The sequence below is a fragment of the Cucumis melo genome, chromosome 3, assembly GCF_025177605.1.
Source record: "Cucumis melo cultivar AY chromosome 3, USDA_Cmelo_AY_1.0, whole genome shotgun sequence".
NCBI classification, from domain to species: domain Eukaryota; kingdom Viridiplantae; phylum Streptophyta; class Magnoliopsida; order Cucurbitales; family Cucurbitaceae; genus Cucumis; species Cucumis melo.
In genome coordinates, this window is record NC_066859.1 from 6,469,535 (window position 1) to 6,484,484 (window position 14,950).

The 14,950-nt window shown below is 33.3% G+C and overlaps 3 protein-coding genes across 11 annotated transcripts; 2 read left to right on the forward strand and 1 right to left on the reverse strand.

Moving 5' to 3' along the window:
- Positions 1-1,854: 1,854 nt before the first annotated feature.
- Positions 1,855-3,241, forward strand: LOC103485667 (uncharacterized). The gene is made up of 2 exons (XM_008443362.3): positions 1,855-2,774; positions 3,049-3,241. Exons 1-2 carry the CDS (start codon positions 2,026-2,028, stop codon positions 3,113-3,115), a joined length of 816 nt encoding a protein of 271 aa, XP_008441584.1. The 5' UTR covers positions 1,855-2,025; the 3' UTR covers positions 3,116-3,241.
- A 2,057-nt stretch (positions 3,242-5,298) lies between these two features.
- LOC103485668 (TOM1-like protein 4) lies at positions 5,299-9,524 on the forward strand. 8 transcript variants are annotated; one of them, XM_051081917.1, is made up of 10 exons: positions 5,299-5,758; positions 6,296-6,467; positions 6,804-6,882; positions 7,117-7,215; positions 7,339-7,455; positions 7,554-7,702; positions 7,912-7,993; positions 8,265-8,350; positions 8,426-8,617; positions 8,694-9,524. In XM_051081917.1, the coding sequence occupies exons 2-10, from the start codon at positions 6,358-6,360 to the stop codon at positions 9,235-9,237; spliced, it is 1,458 nt and encodes a 485-aa protein (XP_050937874.1). In that variant the 5' UTR covers positions 5,299-5,758; positions 6,296-6,357; the 3' UTR covers positions 9,238-9,524. The 8 variants fall into 8 exon arrangements, with proteins under 8 accessions (XP_050937874.1, XP_050937869.1, XP_050937873.1 ...); XM_051081912.1 differs by having other exon boundaries at positions 5,306-5,758; positions 6,310-6,467; positions 7,336-7,455; XM_051081916.1 differs by having other exon boundaries at positions 5,345-5,758; positions 6,310-6,467.
- Positions 9,525-12,283: 2,759 nt separating this feature from the next.
- On the reverse strand, positions 12,284-14,574 carry LOC103485669 (magnesium dechelatase SGRL, chloroplastic). Of its 2 annotated transcripts, none has more exons than XM_051082519.1 (5): positions 14,283-14,574; positions 13,468-13,641; positions 13,227-13,385; positions 12,795-12,941; positions 12,284-12,688 (listed from the first exon to the last, which is right to left on the reverse strand). In XM_051082519.1, exons 1-5 carry the CDS (start codon positions 14,421-14,423, stop codon positions 12,575-12,577), a joined length of 735 nt encoding a protein of 244 aa, XP_050938476.1. In that variant the 5' UTR covers positions 14,424-14,574; the 3' UTR covers positions 12,284-12,574. The 2 variants fall into 2 exon arrangements, with proteins under 2 accessions (XP_050938476.1, XP_050938478.1); XM_051082521.1 differs by having other exon boundaries at positions 13,227-13,364; positions 14,283-14,563.
- Between the last annotated feature and the right edge of the window lie 376 nt (positions 14,575-14,950).

Sequence of the window (14,950 nt, forward strand, 5' to 3'; positions counted from 1 at the left end):
ATAATTATAGTCGTTGGACACGTTGTTGGACCATTTGATAATAAATTAATTTCAATTTCTTTTTTTTTTAAAATCCCAACAGATTTTTTTCCAATTCAATTTTCCAAAAACTCCTCCATATTTCATGCTTCTGTTTGCAGTTTTCCTAATTTTCTTTCTTTCTTTCTTTTTTGTAAAATTATCTTGTTTTAATCAACAACCTCCCATTTAAATCATTATTTGAAACAAAACAAAAAAAAAAAAACAAAGAAAAGCTTCACCTCCATCTCTCTATTGAAAGAAAGAGAGAGAGAGAAAAAAAAAAGGGAGGATATATATAGATCTTTTATAAAAGAGTCAAGTTCCTTTTTTAAAAGAATATTTAAAAAATTTATTCCATCCACTTCCGTTATATATATATATATATATATGTACGCAATTCAAATGATTGAGAATATACATCAAATAATTTAATATATCAAAACGTATTATTTTTTAATTTCACATTTTAATATCTTTATACATAATAAATAGTCTTACCATTTTATTCATCATAATTTACTTTAAAAGAAAAAGAAAATAATCCAACCATATTTCAATAGGATTTCAAAATAAGAAAATATATTAATTTAAATACCAAAAATACAGATCCCTCTATACTAGGTTAATATGTTTCTGTTTTAGGGTTGATTTATTATTTCAACCTATTAAACATAACATTGTAACCACGATTTGAATAACATTTCAATTACCACATTATATATGTTACCATATTAGTAGAAATAAGTTCTCTACTATAGAGACAATCCAAGTTGGATAGCAATATTTCTTTCACATATGTGAAGTGTTCGTATCAAAATCGAAACAATTACGAAAGATTAGTAAGCAAGGGGATAAGAAAAAGGGAATGTGCACTGAATTTATATCAATTTGTCCTAATTTTAGGACTATAACAACACTTCTAGGTTAGGAACAATGACTACAAATGATTTCATAGTTTAATTTACATTAATGATTACAACAATTGTTGGTTAATTAAAATTAAAAAAAAAAAATTCTGGAAGAAGCCACAAAGAAAGAATGTTGCTCATGTCACTCTAATTTCTTCCGATAAAAAGTCGTTGGAATGATGTAGCAACCTAAGTTATTTAAGTATTTTTCATCTTTGCATTATTTTCGTTTTAACCTTAGAGTTTAACGATGTGTGCTCTATATGTAAAAGACACATCTATTATGTTTTTTAAGCATTCTTCTTTAATGATAAAATAGTTAACCTCTGCACCTAGATATAACTAACGCACTATTTTCTTTATTTGTCAATTTCATCACACAATTTATAATACCAACTACTCCAATACATACTCCACATTTGAGCCCTTGGCAACATTGAGGCCAATTTATAGTAAAGATTTTTTAGTAATTGATTTGTAGTTTAGCTTAGAATGCTGCAAACTTAGTTTAGCTAAAAAGCTTAATGCATTGTTTATTTTGATTACATAGTTAATTGAATATCCTTTAATTTATTAAAGCGAATAATCGTCTGTAATTGATATGACCTCCTAATATCCTAAAATTAAAAACTCATCTCATTCTAGATGCATATATATATATATATATATATTTATTTATTTAGGGTAAAATTGGTCAAATTAATTATAATTTTTTTTTTTTTTTAAAAAAAGGGTGATAAAAAAAGAAGATGCTTTTGTGAAGAGTAAGGGTGGGATGTTTGTTATTTATCCCCGTACCTTAACTTTACAACCTAACCGACGGTAACTAGTCCATGTTACCGTGAAATAGACACCCACAGGGACCATACCAAATAAGATTTTTCTTTTCTTTTCCTTTTTTTTTTTTTTTTGGAAAAAAAAAGGGGAAAAACTTGATCCCAAAATTACAAATATCTCCCTCTCATCTCTCCCCTATACCCACCTCCTCTCTCCTCTCTGGCTTCAAACCCACCACAAACAAACGCCATTTCCAACCATTTCCTCCTCTCTCCCTAAATTCCTTCCTCCACGTTTCCCCCACCAAAATCCAAACCCCATGGGCGATATCAACACCAAATTCCCACCAAAACCCATCCCTCCCAATCCCGATTCCTATTATAAATCTCCAGAACACAACTCCGAAGATTGCATCATTTTCAGAGGCTGGGACAGTGCTGCTGCAATCGACGATGACTCTCAATCCGAATCAGGCGTTTCTTCACCCACCCTTTGGGCTTCCAATTCTCGAACCACTCCCCAATTTCACCGCCATCGTAATCGTAGCCTTTCCCCAACTTCCCGAACCCAAGCCATAGCCAGAGGCCAACAGGAGCTCATGGAGATGGTTCGTAATATGCCCGAATCATCTTACGAGCTCTCCCTCAAAGATCTTGTTGAACATCACTTGACTAATTCGAAGCGCCAACAAGATGGTGCTGTTGCTTCGCTTTCAAGAGACGATTCCAGCTCTGAAACTTCCTTCCGAAGAGACCCTAGCAAGAACAGAGGTGAAACTAGGGCACTTGTTACCAGAAGTAGAAGCGTCGATAGCGGTGGGTTTTATCTCAAAATGTTCTTCCCACTGCCTTTTGGGCAAGTTTCGGCCAAAAAGAAGAATAATCTTAGAACTGATTCTGGATTGAGTGGTAGCTCGAGAGTTTCGCCTAAGCCACCGCCGGTGGATAAAGATTGGTGGAGGAAGAGATCGTCGGTATCGGGCGGTGAAAACGACGGTAGTATCTCCGGTGGAAGTATGACGAGTAGCGGTAGTAGTAATAGTACTAGCAGCGAAAGAAGCAACAGCAGGTAAAATCAAACAAATTTTGATGAATTGAATTGAATTGATGAGCCCTAATTTAAAAAACCCAATTCCGGATTGAAATGGTCAGCCAATAATTGGTTGTTTGTTGGAATTTTTGATGACAATCTGAATGTTGGATTTGTTATCTTAACTCGTTTTTCTTTTTGGCTTTATATGATGAATGAGTTTTGATGATGAATAGCAATTAGACAAATAGAGGGCAATAATTAAAAATTTTTGACTTTGTTTGTTTGATTCTGATATGAATTTGATGAACAGGAACTCTGAATCGCAAGGAAGTTGCTGGTTTTGTATAAGTCCAATGAGAAGTAAAGATCGAGAGTAAAACAACAGATTCATCGGAGACGGAGTATTCAAATGAAATGAATCTTATATATACTTAATATGTAATCTCCTTTGAATAATGTTTTGGTATAATTCCCACTAAATCACAGCTGAATTTTGCAGCTAAGCTTGTTTATATTTTTTACTTTTTTTTTTTTTTTTTTAAAGATTCCTTGTCTTTATCCTCTCTTTCTTCATCTATATTTTAATCTTCATGTTATATATATATATATATATATATATATATATATATATATATATATATATATATATATATATATATATATATATATATATATTGTTAACCAGGAATTAACTGGTTCTTTTTTCTCTCCACTTTTCCAAAATTCTTATTGCCCATCCAATTAAACCATGTAATACTTAACGATTAAATTATTTTGACTTGGTACAGTCAATTTCGAATACATAAACGTAGTTCAATATTTTGACATGGCCAATATGTATTTTACATATTAGCGATGTTAAATCATAATGGAGTTGATTGAAGACACCATAATTATTTTGAAAATTTAAAGGTACAAATCTTAATGGGAATAAATAGATATTTTCTTGAAGAAAAAGAAGGAAAAAGGAAAGGTTTGAAGAGGCAGAAAGATGGTTAGCCTGGATTGGTGTATTTTTCTTAAAATCTTTTGACAAATGGTATCGTATCTTTTTAATCTTTTATTTAATTAATTAATACAGTGATAATATTTTTATATAAAAAAGAATGAATGCAAACATGGGCAACATGGCCCCCCAAAAACTTATTAATGATCACAACGTCCCGAAAATTGAATCTCTTGGCTTCATTTGGGTGGACTTCCAAATAATAATATATTTATATTTTATACAATAGTTGCTCAAATATACTAATTAAATTTAAAATATTTATATATATAAACAATACTTTTAAAAATATTACAAATATATCAAAATCTTTGTTTTTTAAAGATTTATATTTGAATTTTCTTATGCTATGATGTCACTTTAAATCATTATTAGAAGATATTGTGAACAGAAATATATTAAGGGACATTTGGTTTAAATACTTTTGTTAGGTTTCAGGTCGTTGATTAGGATAAGTGGATCACTAATGCATCTCATCTCTCATTCAGACTTTTGCCAAATAAAACAAATAGAAGTTGTTAGATTTGTTTAATCTAAGGATATCAAATAAAGTTCTTTCTTGGTAACTGAGTTTCATTATCCTATATTATAGGTTTGTTGTTCACATGGACTATCATACTTTACAAATTTAGAATTATCAAATTCACCTTTTTTTTTTCTTAATTCTATATATATCAATACATAATTCAAAAACTTTAAATCATTTAGTTTAAATTCTTTTTTAAAAAAAAAAAATTGAATACAAATATCTTATTGGTCGCCACCCATACCTTTATTTTAGTTCTAAAATTCAAGGATTCAAAAGTTTTACCAAAAATTAAGAAAAAGAAAACAAACCATTTGCTTCGTGATTCATTTTTCTATTTACGTATTCAAAAAGAATAAATAACCTATTTTAAAAAACAAAAAAGAAATATAGTATAGTTGCACTTTCAAATTCACAATCGTATACATTTTGAATTTTAAATTGAAACTAAAATTGTATATTATACCGTAAACAAGAATAATTCCTTTTGTTTTCTATTAAAATCGTTGTATTCTAAAATAATTTTCGAATTCTATGCTAAACGAGAGTAGTTCCCCAAAATTTAAGAGAGAAGATTAATAATAAGTAAAATGCATATTATTTTTCTATAAATATCCATCATGAACGTCAACATTTTAACAATATTTTTGAGACTTGGACATTAACTTAGGTCACACGTAAGTTCAAATTATAGTCCTGTATATATACCTCAACGGATAAATTCCACTTTACTCAACTATTTCCTCTCTCCATTCAAATTCAAATTTAAAATCTCTCCCTCACAAAGCCACAGCTTTACATTTTGCTGGGTCAGTTATTTTGGGCCGACTATTGGATCACAAAAATGGGCTTATCAGTTCATTAAAGATCTAGCCCGTCGGCCCACTTTAGCTTTGGAGTTGACGTTGTCAACAAGTTTACTACGGCATTTCACGCCGTGGACTCGTAAACCAAGTGGGACCCCATGGCCGGTAGTCTTAGTCCAGCACGAAAAACGCGGTTTTACGGTCGAAATCTCATCACCCCTTCTTCAAAAGTCTCCTTCGCTGAAAACTCCGGTAAAGTCAAACCCAGACACCCAAAGAAAAAGAAATGGTAAAAGACTCTGTATTGTGTGAGTCTTGACTCTGTGGGGGCGATAATATCTATAATGCTTTCGTATTTTCAGTTTTAGTTTACTGAACCCTTCTCTTTTAGCTTCCTTTGTCGCCATTTGGCAGATGGGGTTAATCGAATTTATGGAATTTCATCTGTCACGGGGACTTCGATGTGCGTTTTAACGCGGGGTTTGCCAATTTTCCCCATTCTTTCATTCTTTTCTTTGTTAGTGGGTCTCTGTGAAAATTCCAAGTCGGCCCTGAAAAAGAGAAGGGTCTGAAACTAATCGAACAAGCAACCCCTTAACCAAGAAAAGCGAAAAGGAACAACACACACACTTCTCCTTACTTTTGGCTGCACATTAGTCATTCCCCTCTTGTTTCTAGGCAGGTATGCTTCATTCTCTCCCTGACCCAACTTTTTTTTTTTTTTTTTTTTTTATCTTCCATCTATTTCTTTTGTTGATCTTGGCGTTAACTTTTTAGATTGTGGGTAAATTTGCTTTTGCTTTTGTTTTTCTGCTTTATGGGTTGCTTCGTTATGTCTATATAGCAAAAGGGTTTTCTTTATTGTTTATGTTATGATTTTTATGTGCTCTGCCCACTTGAATAATCTGTTGTTTGGCTCTCATTCGTCTTCTTCTTTTTTCTGTCCTTTATTGAGAAAGATTAGATATGGGGTTCTTGTTTATTTGTGAGGAATTTGTTGATGACTCTCCTCGTGTTAATTCTAGTTGAGATTCATTTGCATAATCACTTGATTTTTTTTTTCTTTTTTGCCCCCTTTTAGAGTTGCTACTTTTTCAAAGGTATAAAGGGGGAGCCATTGATGGCAATGATTTCTGATAGACTTCTCTTCCACGATATGACTTTCTTTACTTCACTTCTTAAGGTCACTTTTGTTGCTGAATTTTATAAATCCTGTTAGATTGTGTTTCTCAGGAGATCAAGGAGAGAAGAGCTTATTGGGCGCAAAAGATTCATAGGAATATGTCTACAAATGCTGCTGCTTGCGCTGAGAGAGCAACAAATGATGTACTTATCGCTCCTGATTGGGCCATAAATATTGAGCTCTGTGATATTATTAACATGGATCCTAGGTAATTCCAAAGTTTCTGTTTGTAACTAATGATTTTTTTAAGTCTCTACTTCCCCCGTATTGGATGTTTCCTCCTATTGAACCTTTTCCATGAATTTTAACGTTTATTTTGAGATTAACATATATGAGTTGTTTACACCTCCCTTGTGAACTGGGAGCCAATGAAAGCAGGTTTTCGTTGCTTAAATGTTTTGTTTTTCATTTGACTTCTTGGACTCATCTCATAGTTGCTGCTGTTGAAACAGAATGCAATCGATCATTTATAAATTCTTTTCAACTGAATATGTATTCTTTGTTGTTCTCTTGTTAACTTTGGTTGTGAATGGGAAATTTATAGGCAAGCGAAAGATGCATTGAAGATACTCAAGAAGCGTCTCACGAGCAAAAATCCTAAAATACAACTTCTAGCGCTCTATGTGAGTCTTCTTCGTCTTTATTATCTTTGCTGAAAGTTAGTCTTTGGCATAAACAACAATATCAGATTTCTGGGTTGTTCTATGCTTTTTGTAGCAACCTATTGCCTAAAGTTAATTGTAAATGTGCTATTTTTTTTTAATAAAAGTTAATATATGTGTGTGTATACTCGCAAAAGTTAACACTGTAACCATGCTATGTGTTTCTTTTAATTTCCTTTAACACTATTGATCCAGGCATTGGAGGCTCTGAGCAAAAATTGTGGCGATACTGTTTTTAAGCTGATTGTAGATCGTAATATCCTGCATGAAATGGTTAAAATTGTAAAGAAGAAGGTATTTACTAAGCTCGGCATGAATCTCAACCTTTGTTGTTTGGTTTGGTTTGGTTATTTGAAATCTTTACAGGAGAGTAGGACAAATGGTTTAATGTGTTTTCTTTTAATTCAAATTTAGCAGCCTGACTCAACCGTACGGGAAAAAATATTAGCCTTGGTAGATGCATGGCAAGCAGCATTTGGTGGTGGTTCCAAGGGAAAGTATCCACAGTACTATGCAGCCTACAATGACTTGAAGGTGAGTTAGTTTTTTTACCTTGATATATAATTTTTTAAACCTTCGACAGTGCTTTGAAAAATATTTTTGCAGTTCTCTCATTGTTTTATGTAATACAGAATGCTGGATTTCAATTTCCACCAAGAGAAGAGAACGTTGAGCAATTCTTTAGTCCACCTCAGACACAGCCAGTCATTGAAGACCCTGTTTCAGCTTATGATGATCTTGCTGTTCAGGCTTCTCTCCAGTCTGATTCCTCTGGTTTAAGGTAGAGTTTTAATTCCTGTTTTGCTGACTCTACCATTCGGAAAAGCAAGGGGCTATCTAGTGTTCTCAATAATTTGCGTGCCTTCATCAGGAGTTTTGATCCAACATGTCGTCTACTTTGTTCATCTTCCTCAAGTCTCGTAGTGCATTTCTATTTGTCATTGCTTCTCTGGATTTGACTCTGATTATTGTAATTTGAACTTAAAACAGCTTGCCAGAAATTCAAAATGCACAGGGACTGGGAGATGTTTTACTGGAAATGCTTGGTGCGTTGGACCCCAAGACTCCAGAGGTATTCCTCAAGATAACTCTTCATGTTGGAAAAGAGAGAACTTAAAGAATTTGAAGAAACTCATATGTTTATAAACATCGTTATGTTACCATTGATTTTGAATTTTGAACGGTGGGACGAGTTAGATAAAGGCAGATGTTCCTTTCAGCCATAGATGCTGCTGAACATCGCATATTTTTACTTGTTTTCAGTTGGTGAAATGAGACATAATGCTGCAGGATATATCCTTTTTCAGTCAACATTTTGATTTGTTCATATTGACAAATGGCAGGCTTTGAAGCAAGAAGTGATTGTTGATCTTGTTGATCAATGCCGTTCCTACCACAGCCGTGTTGTGATACTTGTAAACGAGACGACGTAAGATATATCATGGCAGCTTTATTTATTACTGCAGGCTTAATATCTGACTTGTGCTATTTGCTCTCACTTCAGAGACGAGGAATTGCTATGTCAAGGATTGGTATTGAATGACAGTCTGCAGCGTGTACTCAGCTACCATGACGAAATTGCGAAAGGAACATTTACGACGGAAGCTAGAAGAGCAGAACCTCCCGTTCCATCGGTTCCGTATATCAACCCTGAGGATGATGAGTCCGAAGATGACTTTACACCGTTATCTCGCAGGTGACCATAACTAACCCCTGTTATTTCGATGCGTTCTTAGTAGAATATCTCTGAAACTGTTATACATGATTTGCAGGCCAACGAGGGATCACATTTATGAGAGGGACAGGAAATTGGCAAACGGCCAATCATCTCGAGTAAGTCCACTTCCTTCACCCTCATCAAAGAAGACGGCTAGTGTGGAAATGATTGATCATCTTAGCGGTGATGTGTACAAGCCTGAAGGGTCTCCAAAGATAGTAGACCCACCATCAACTTCTTCTTCGCCTTTCTACACTAGACAACCTTTGTTTGACGAACCACCTCCAAGAAGCATGCCCGCCGATCCACTCCTCACAACACCTCGGGATGCTCAATCTCCTAGCGGCCTCCCTCCCCCACCCTCCCGATATAATCAAAGACAACAATATTTTGAGCAACAAAAAGCTTTTACAGGAGGCGGTCAGCCCCATTTGAGCAACGATTATAGTTCTTATGACAACATAGTGGGGAATACCAAGACTCTTTCACTCAGTCCTACCGCAACCAGATCCGCGGAGCATGAAGAGGCCCTTTTCAAAGATCTGGTGGACTTTGCCAAGGCCAAATCATCTTCCTCGAAATCCAACCGACCATTCTGAGAACCGAGTAGTGAAGACTGACCTTGTTTTCTTTTCTTTTCCTTTTTTGTCGTCGTCGTTCTCGGCAGGTGATTGGTTCCTTGATGAGTTTGTATATTTGTGATCATGAACAAAATTCATTTTGTAAGGAAGTAGGCGTTAGAATTTGTTCATATTGCTTTGGATGGGTCTTAGAGTGAGCCATTGATCTGCATTGTCTTATGATTATTACTATAAAAAGCTTAATTTTGTAAATTTGGATTTTAAAATTTTATGGATATAACAATCTATGATTGTTTACTCTTAAATGAAGTTTCGGTTTCTCTAAGTATACTTAAGGGTCTGTTTGGGGGAAGGAAAGGAAAGGAATAGGGGGAAAGAACTTAATCCTTTAATAGGGGAAAATAACTTAATCCTTTTCCTGTTTGGGGCAAAGATTAGGGGAAGGAAAGGATTCGGGTTCTAATCCTTCCTTTCCTTCTCAATCCGCATTCTTCCTCTTTCCCTTTCTTTTCCTTTTCATTCCTTCCTTTCTTCCCTTCTCATTCCTTCCTCTTTCCCTCTCAACCCCCGAAAATCCTTCCTCAACCCCTCCTAACTCCTCATTCTTTCCTCTTTCTCGCCTTTCTTGGCTCCTTTCGTCCCTACAGTGACGATTTCTTTTCTCTATTTTTGGCTCCTTCCATCCCTCACAGTGACAATTTCGGCCTCCATTCTTTTTCCGTTCTTCTGTCCCTCATAGTGACGATTTCGACCTGCATTTTTTTCTCCTTCTTCTGTCCCTCACAGTGATGATTTTGGCCTCCATTTTTTGCTCCTTCCCTTGGGTTTCGTTAACCGGCTTCGATTTCGAAGATTGAAGCCTCCAAACTCTAACCATGACTCATTTGGGTTCCGTGCATGGCTGCCTAGTTAGGTGAGCTGCTTGGACAACCCCTTCACATGCTTACTCCCCTTGTCGCTCGCCCTTTCCATTATATTCCAAGATATGGAGAAGTTTTGCCATCAATTTATTTAGCTTAATAGAAATGACACTGGTTACGAAAACTATTCTAAAATTCTGGAGTTACTTAGCACTGTATACAAGTCTGAATCATAGAGTTCAAATGCCATATAAAAATTTGTCAATATTATTTCTATTCAGGTGAGACCATTTTACGTAATATTCCATATTTAATTGGCCAATCTCTAGAAACCTTAAAATGTTAAAACCAACCTTTTGAACTGCTCCCAACAACGTTAAACATGTCTTCATCTGTGTTTTTGAACATTCTATCTTTAAAAATCAAAAAATATATGTAATTTTCTCTTTGTTCATCAAATATGAATTTAGTTTTTATTTGATCATTTGGTTTCAACACTAATACTTTTAGGTCTTGGTATTTAAAGAAGTTTTTATTTCATGTCTAGACTATTGAAAGTGAATTTTAAGTTCCTAAAATTTTAATCTAACTCTTTAATTAATCTTGAAAGTTTGAAATTTGTTAATAAATATTCTAATTATGAAATATATAGACGTTAATCATGAAATATATAGTAAAAGTAGTTTTAACACTTTTTTTTTCTAATAAAAATGTTGTTATTTCTAGCATCCTTTTCCAAATTATTTAATGTTTTGTTATATCTTTATTAGGAGATTAATCACTTTAAGATCCTTGTTGTGTTTTCTTTAAAAATTAGGCATCAAATTAATCTATTTTTTAAAAATACATCTCATTTATCAAGACTAGTCACAACTACGCACTAAACACATGTTTTATAAACTAAGATATAAGTGTTGAAATAAAACTCATATAACGAAGCATGTTCAAGTCAAGTACTTAGTGTGTGAAAATTTGCAAATAACTATAAAAGAATGTCTTCTCAACAAAAAAAAAAAAAAAAAAAAATTCTTTTTATGAGTTTAAGACATTGAAAACATTCAAATAAAAATATTTGTATTTATACACCATAATTATAAGAAAAAATATAAAAAATCTCTACAATAAAAAATAAAATTATTAACAAAATATATAAGAAAAGAAATTCTATAAATCGATCATAAAGATAAAAAAAATTCGATAAACGAAATAAACAAAGCAAACTCATGTTTCAAGGAGTTAAAAAAGAAAAAAAATATATATATACATATAATGAAACATACAAACAAAAAAGAATAAAGAAAAGAAGTATATCTCACAAAATTCTAAGAGTAAATTCGTCTATTTATAGAAAATCTTGGATTCAAATAAAAAATTTTAAAGTCAAAATTTATTTCACTTTAATCTAAATTCAAATATCAAACTTATTAGATATAAGGACACTAAACAAATCTATTTAGAATGGATATTTTTTTCTTAAATCAAATCTCAAAAGTACCATAGTTTGCATGTGTACTATAAATAGTTTTAAAATCCTACAAATAATTTATTTGAAATTTTTTAATAATAAATTTTGGAAGTCAAATATAAACGAGAGAATTTAACATTAAACTTTTAAAAAATAATTTTTTAAAAGTTAAGTTTCAAATGTTTTTCTCAAATCAACTTATTTCATCAAAAACTATTTTGAGTTTATGTCACAATCTAATTTTTATCTAAAATAACTCTTGTTTTTACCATGGTTGCCATAAAAAATTTGAAAAACTATTTTAAAAAATCATGATTTCTTTACCATGGTTTTTTTCAAAATCCCGAATAACCATTTGGATTCTTTATCAAATTTCATAACTTTTTAAGTTTTTAATACTTAGTCTGAATTTTGAAATTAGGTAATAAATTAAAAAAATCTGCTTAATATGTAATTTAATATTAGGGTCAAAGATCGTTTTTTTTTTCCTACAATATCTATGTTGGATGATGGAAACTTGGACCTCAAAGTTATTAGTACAAGTTCATGCTAAATAACTAAGTTATGCTTAGTGGTAAGAAGCTTTGAAATAAGAAACTAACACGTCCTTATATTAATTTAGATCAACCAGAGGAAGTTAGGATTATTAATTTGGATCTATTAACATAAATAAAAGGTTTAAAGGCAAACCATCTCAAACACAAAAAAATGTGAATTTCAATTTCGAAAATGTGAAAGCTTAGGTAACAAGATGCAAGTAGATTAGCCACCAAACAATTTTCAAGGAATTGTTCTCATTTACACAAGAATTGCAGAAACAAATATGCATTTCTTTTTTGTCAAAGAATAAACTGACCCACAGAAGCATCTTTCTCCCTTAGCAAAGAGTTACTCATACATTCCACAAAACAAGAGTACCCTTTTGCTCATTCCACAAAAGAATTGCATTAAATGGAAGTTTAAACTTTTAAAAGATAGCTATTTCTTGAAGATTAACATTATAACAATTTACCAGTTTATGCAATGCAGTTCACAGAAGGAAAGCAAAGAGAGCTTGAAAGATTGATTTGGGGCTTCTCAACTTTTTAGTAGAGGACACATCCTTACTTCCGTTCAGGAGTCCTTGAATATGATGATGCCTCCCCTGAAAAATGAGAACAAAAAAGAAAAAAAATTGACAAGAGACAGATATCAAGTTGTCTAGATCAAGTATTCAATGAAATTTTTTGTTAACATGTTATCAAGTTTACCAGTACAGCATCCTTGAGTGGCCCCCAGCATTCGAGTCGATTGTATTTTGGTGAACTAGAATGAAAATATACTCTGACCAAGGAATCTAGGAGCTCAGGGTTCTCCCCAAACAGAATTGAATCTCCATACAGAACAGATTCAAGCACCTGGTTTCACAAGAAGAGGGGCTTTTAATCTTATAACAATCTTAACTATTGCTGTACTATGTCACTTCTAGGTCTCTGGGATTTCTACGACAGCTAATTAGGAGTTCTATTTGTTTAAGACTCTGAATGTAGACAAATTTAAAAAATGGTGGCAAATTCTCCATCTTCTGTTTTATAGAAATTTGGAGTATAGATGTTCCATGTCAAACTTTTTCAAAAAATGTCTACACGATTAGGATAACGATTACATTGGGATGGAGAGGCGGCAACAGAAGATAAACTTACAAGAGGCAATTCTTTGGAGAATATGTGGTATCTAAACTCTGCAGCAACGTCGAGCAAAGAACTCGGACCGCTCACATAGCAATGCACATGAAGATACATTTCATCCTTTACTTTCTTCCACTCAGCAACCACATCGTCCTTGTTATACCACCCTCTCAACTATATTAGTACATTCACACCCAAAAATTAGAAGGAAAGATCAATGTGTTGTTCTATTCAAACAGTAGCAACGGACTTGTACCTGATCAAGGTTGATAACGTCAGAGATGGTTAAGGTGAGATTAGCAGTAAAGTCACAATGTGATAGAATATATGTTCTCGGGATAATTCCTGCAGACTTTGTCACTTCTCTACTGAACACAACTTTTAACTTGGAAGCTTCAAATCTTGCTGGAGGAACCAATATCCTAACAGCCTACCAAAGATCCATGCATCATAAGACAGAGTTAATTCAAATTTGACAGAAATAACGCAGCAGAAAGAACAGACAAAACCCTCTTTGCTTTTTGGATGCTTTGAATCAATAATTGTTCAAACCATCCAAGAAAGGTTTAAATCTGAACTTAATTCAAGATTTGAAGGGACCAACAAAATAAATAACCAGATGATTCGCTATTTGGATGCTTTACAATATTGACTGAACTGCTGAATTTCTTATCTTATTTACAGCAGTATTATAAAGTGCATTGCTTACTGAAAATTCAACAACACATTACAAGTTCATCATTGGAAAATTTAAACAATTGAGTGCAACCCAGAACTTAAAATCAACACGAAAACACACAAATTTTGGAAATTAGTTTCTTCGGTCAAATTTAACTAGCAATCTGGATGAGACCCAACCAATAATCAACAACAGAATCCTTCAAACTCGAAGGACAGCAATGCAAATCAGAATCAGATAGGGGAAATTTCTAAGCATCAAATAAATTACTTCACCCACAGAGATCCCTTTCAATTAAACTCGCAACTTCAACCTACCAAACTTGCAGTAATGCCATAGCCCACATAAAAAAGAAACAAATGGAAAGGAGGAAAGTGAAAGAAAAATGGTACCTCAGAGACGAGAGTGTTGTAAGAAGCCCGAGTGGTAGAGAATGAAGAAAAGAGAAGAGCAGGGTTGTTCCTTTGAACTAATTTGAAGTTGGGTTTGCCTGGCAACGGTGAAAAAGAGTAACGAACACAATGAAAGGCCATGGAAGACGCATAACAACTTACGGGTCTTCTTCTTCAGCTTCATCTTTCAGAATCAGAACGAACCATTGTCGTGTATCACGGATGTGAGGAAATGGAGGTTCATGTGGACAAAATCTGAGTCCACCCATCTTCCTCCACAAAATATTCATCTTCTTTTCTAATATTTTCAATTTTTCAAAATAATGTGAGGCTGCCTCTTTTCTGATTGGTTGAGGGTCTGAATGTTGTCACACGTCATCATCCCGGTACATCCTTTGATAACTTCTGGATAATATTCTGACGTGGCTAAAATTAGCGCTTCCACGTACTCATTTTTGTGTTTTGCAATGTGTGTGTATATATTCCAAAGGAAACTTTGGTGGGTACTAAGTATTTTTTCCATGAAAAATCTATGCTAAAAAATTTTGATTACAAAAATACTCAGGTGCAGATCAATTGTGTATGCTATTAAATTGTTTAATCATAATTTTTTATTTGGTAAAATTTGGCTTCTTCTAATTTGTGAAATATTTTTTATTTTTTTTCTA

Bases quoted from the DNA above. Each gene is read 5' to 3' on its own strand.
- LOC103485667 (XM_008443362.3), top strand. From the start codon at position 2,026: ATGGGCGATATCAACACCAAATTCCCACCAAAACCCATCCCTCCCAAT. The intron at 2,775-3,048 runs GTAAAATCAAAC...TTTGATGAACAG, and splicing joins AGCGAAAGAAGCAACAGCAG to GAACTCTGAATCGCAAGGAA.
- LOC103485669 (XM_051082519.1), bottom strand. From the start codon at position 14,423: ATGGCCTTTCATTGTGTTCGTTACTCTTTTTCACCGTTGCCAGGCAAA. The intron at 13,642-14,282 runs GTACCATTTTTC...GATCTTTGGTAG, and splicing joins ACAACACTCTCGTCTCTGAG to GCTGTTAGGATATTGGTTCC. The intron at 12,942-13,226 runs GTAAGTTTATCT...TTGTGAAACCAG, and splicing joins TCTCCAAAGAATTGCCTCTT to GTGCTTGAATCTGTTCTGTA.
- LOC103485668 (XM_051081912.1), top strand. From the start codon at position 6,358: ATGTCTACAAATGCTGCTGCTTGCGCTGAGAGAGCAACAAATGATGTA. The intron at 6,468-6,803 runs GTAATTCCAAAG...GGAAATTTATAG, and splicing joins ATTATTAACATGGATCCTAG to GCAAGCGAAAGATGCATTGA. The intron at 7,994-8,264 runs GTATTCCTCAAG...GACAAATGGCAG, and splicing joins TGGACCCCAAGACTCCAGAG to GCTTTGAAGCAAGAAGTGAT.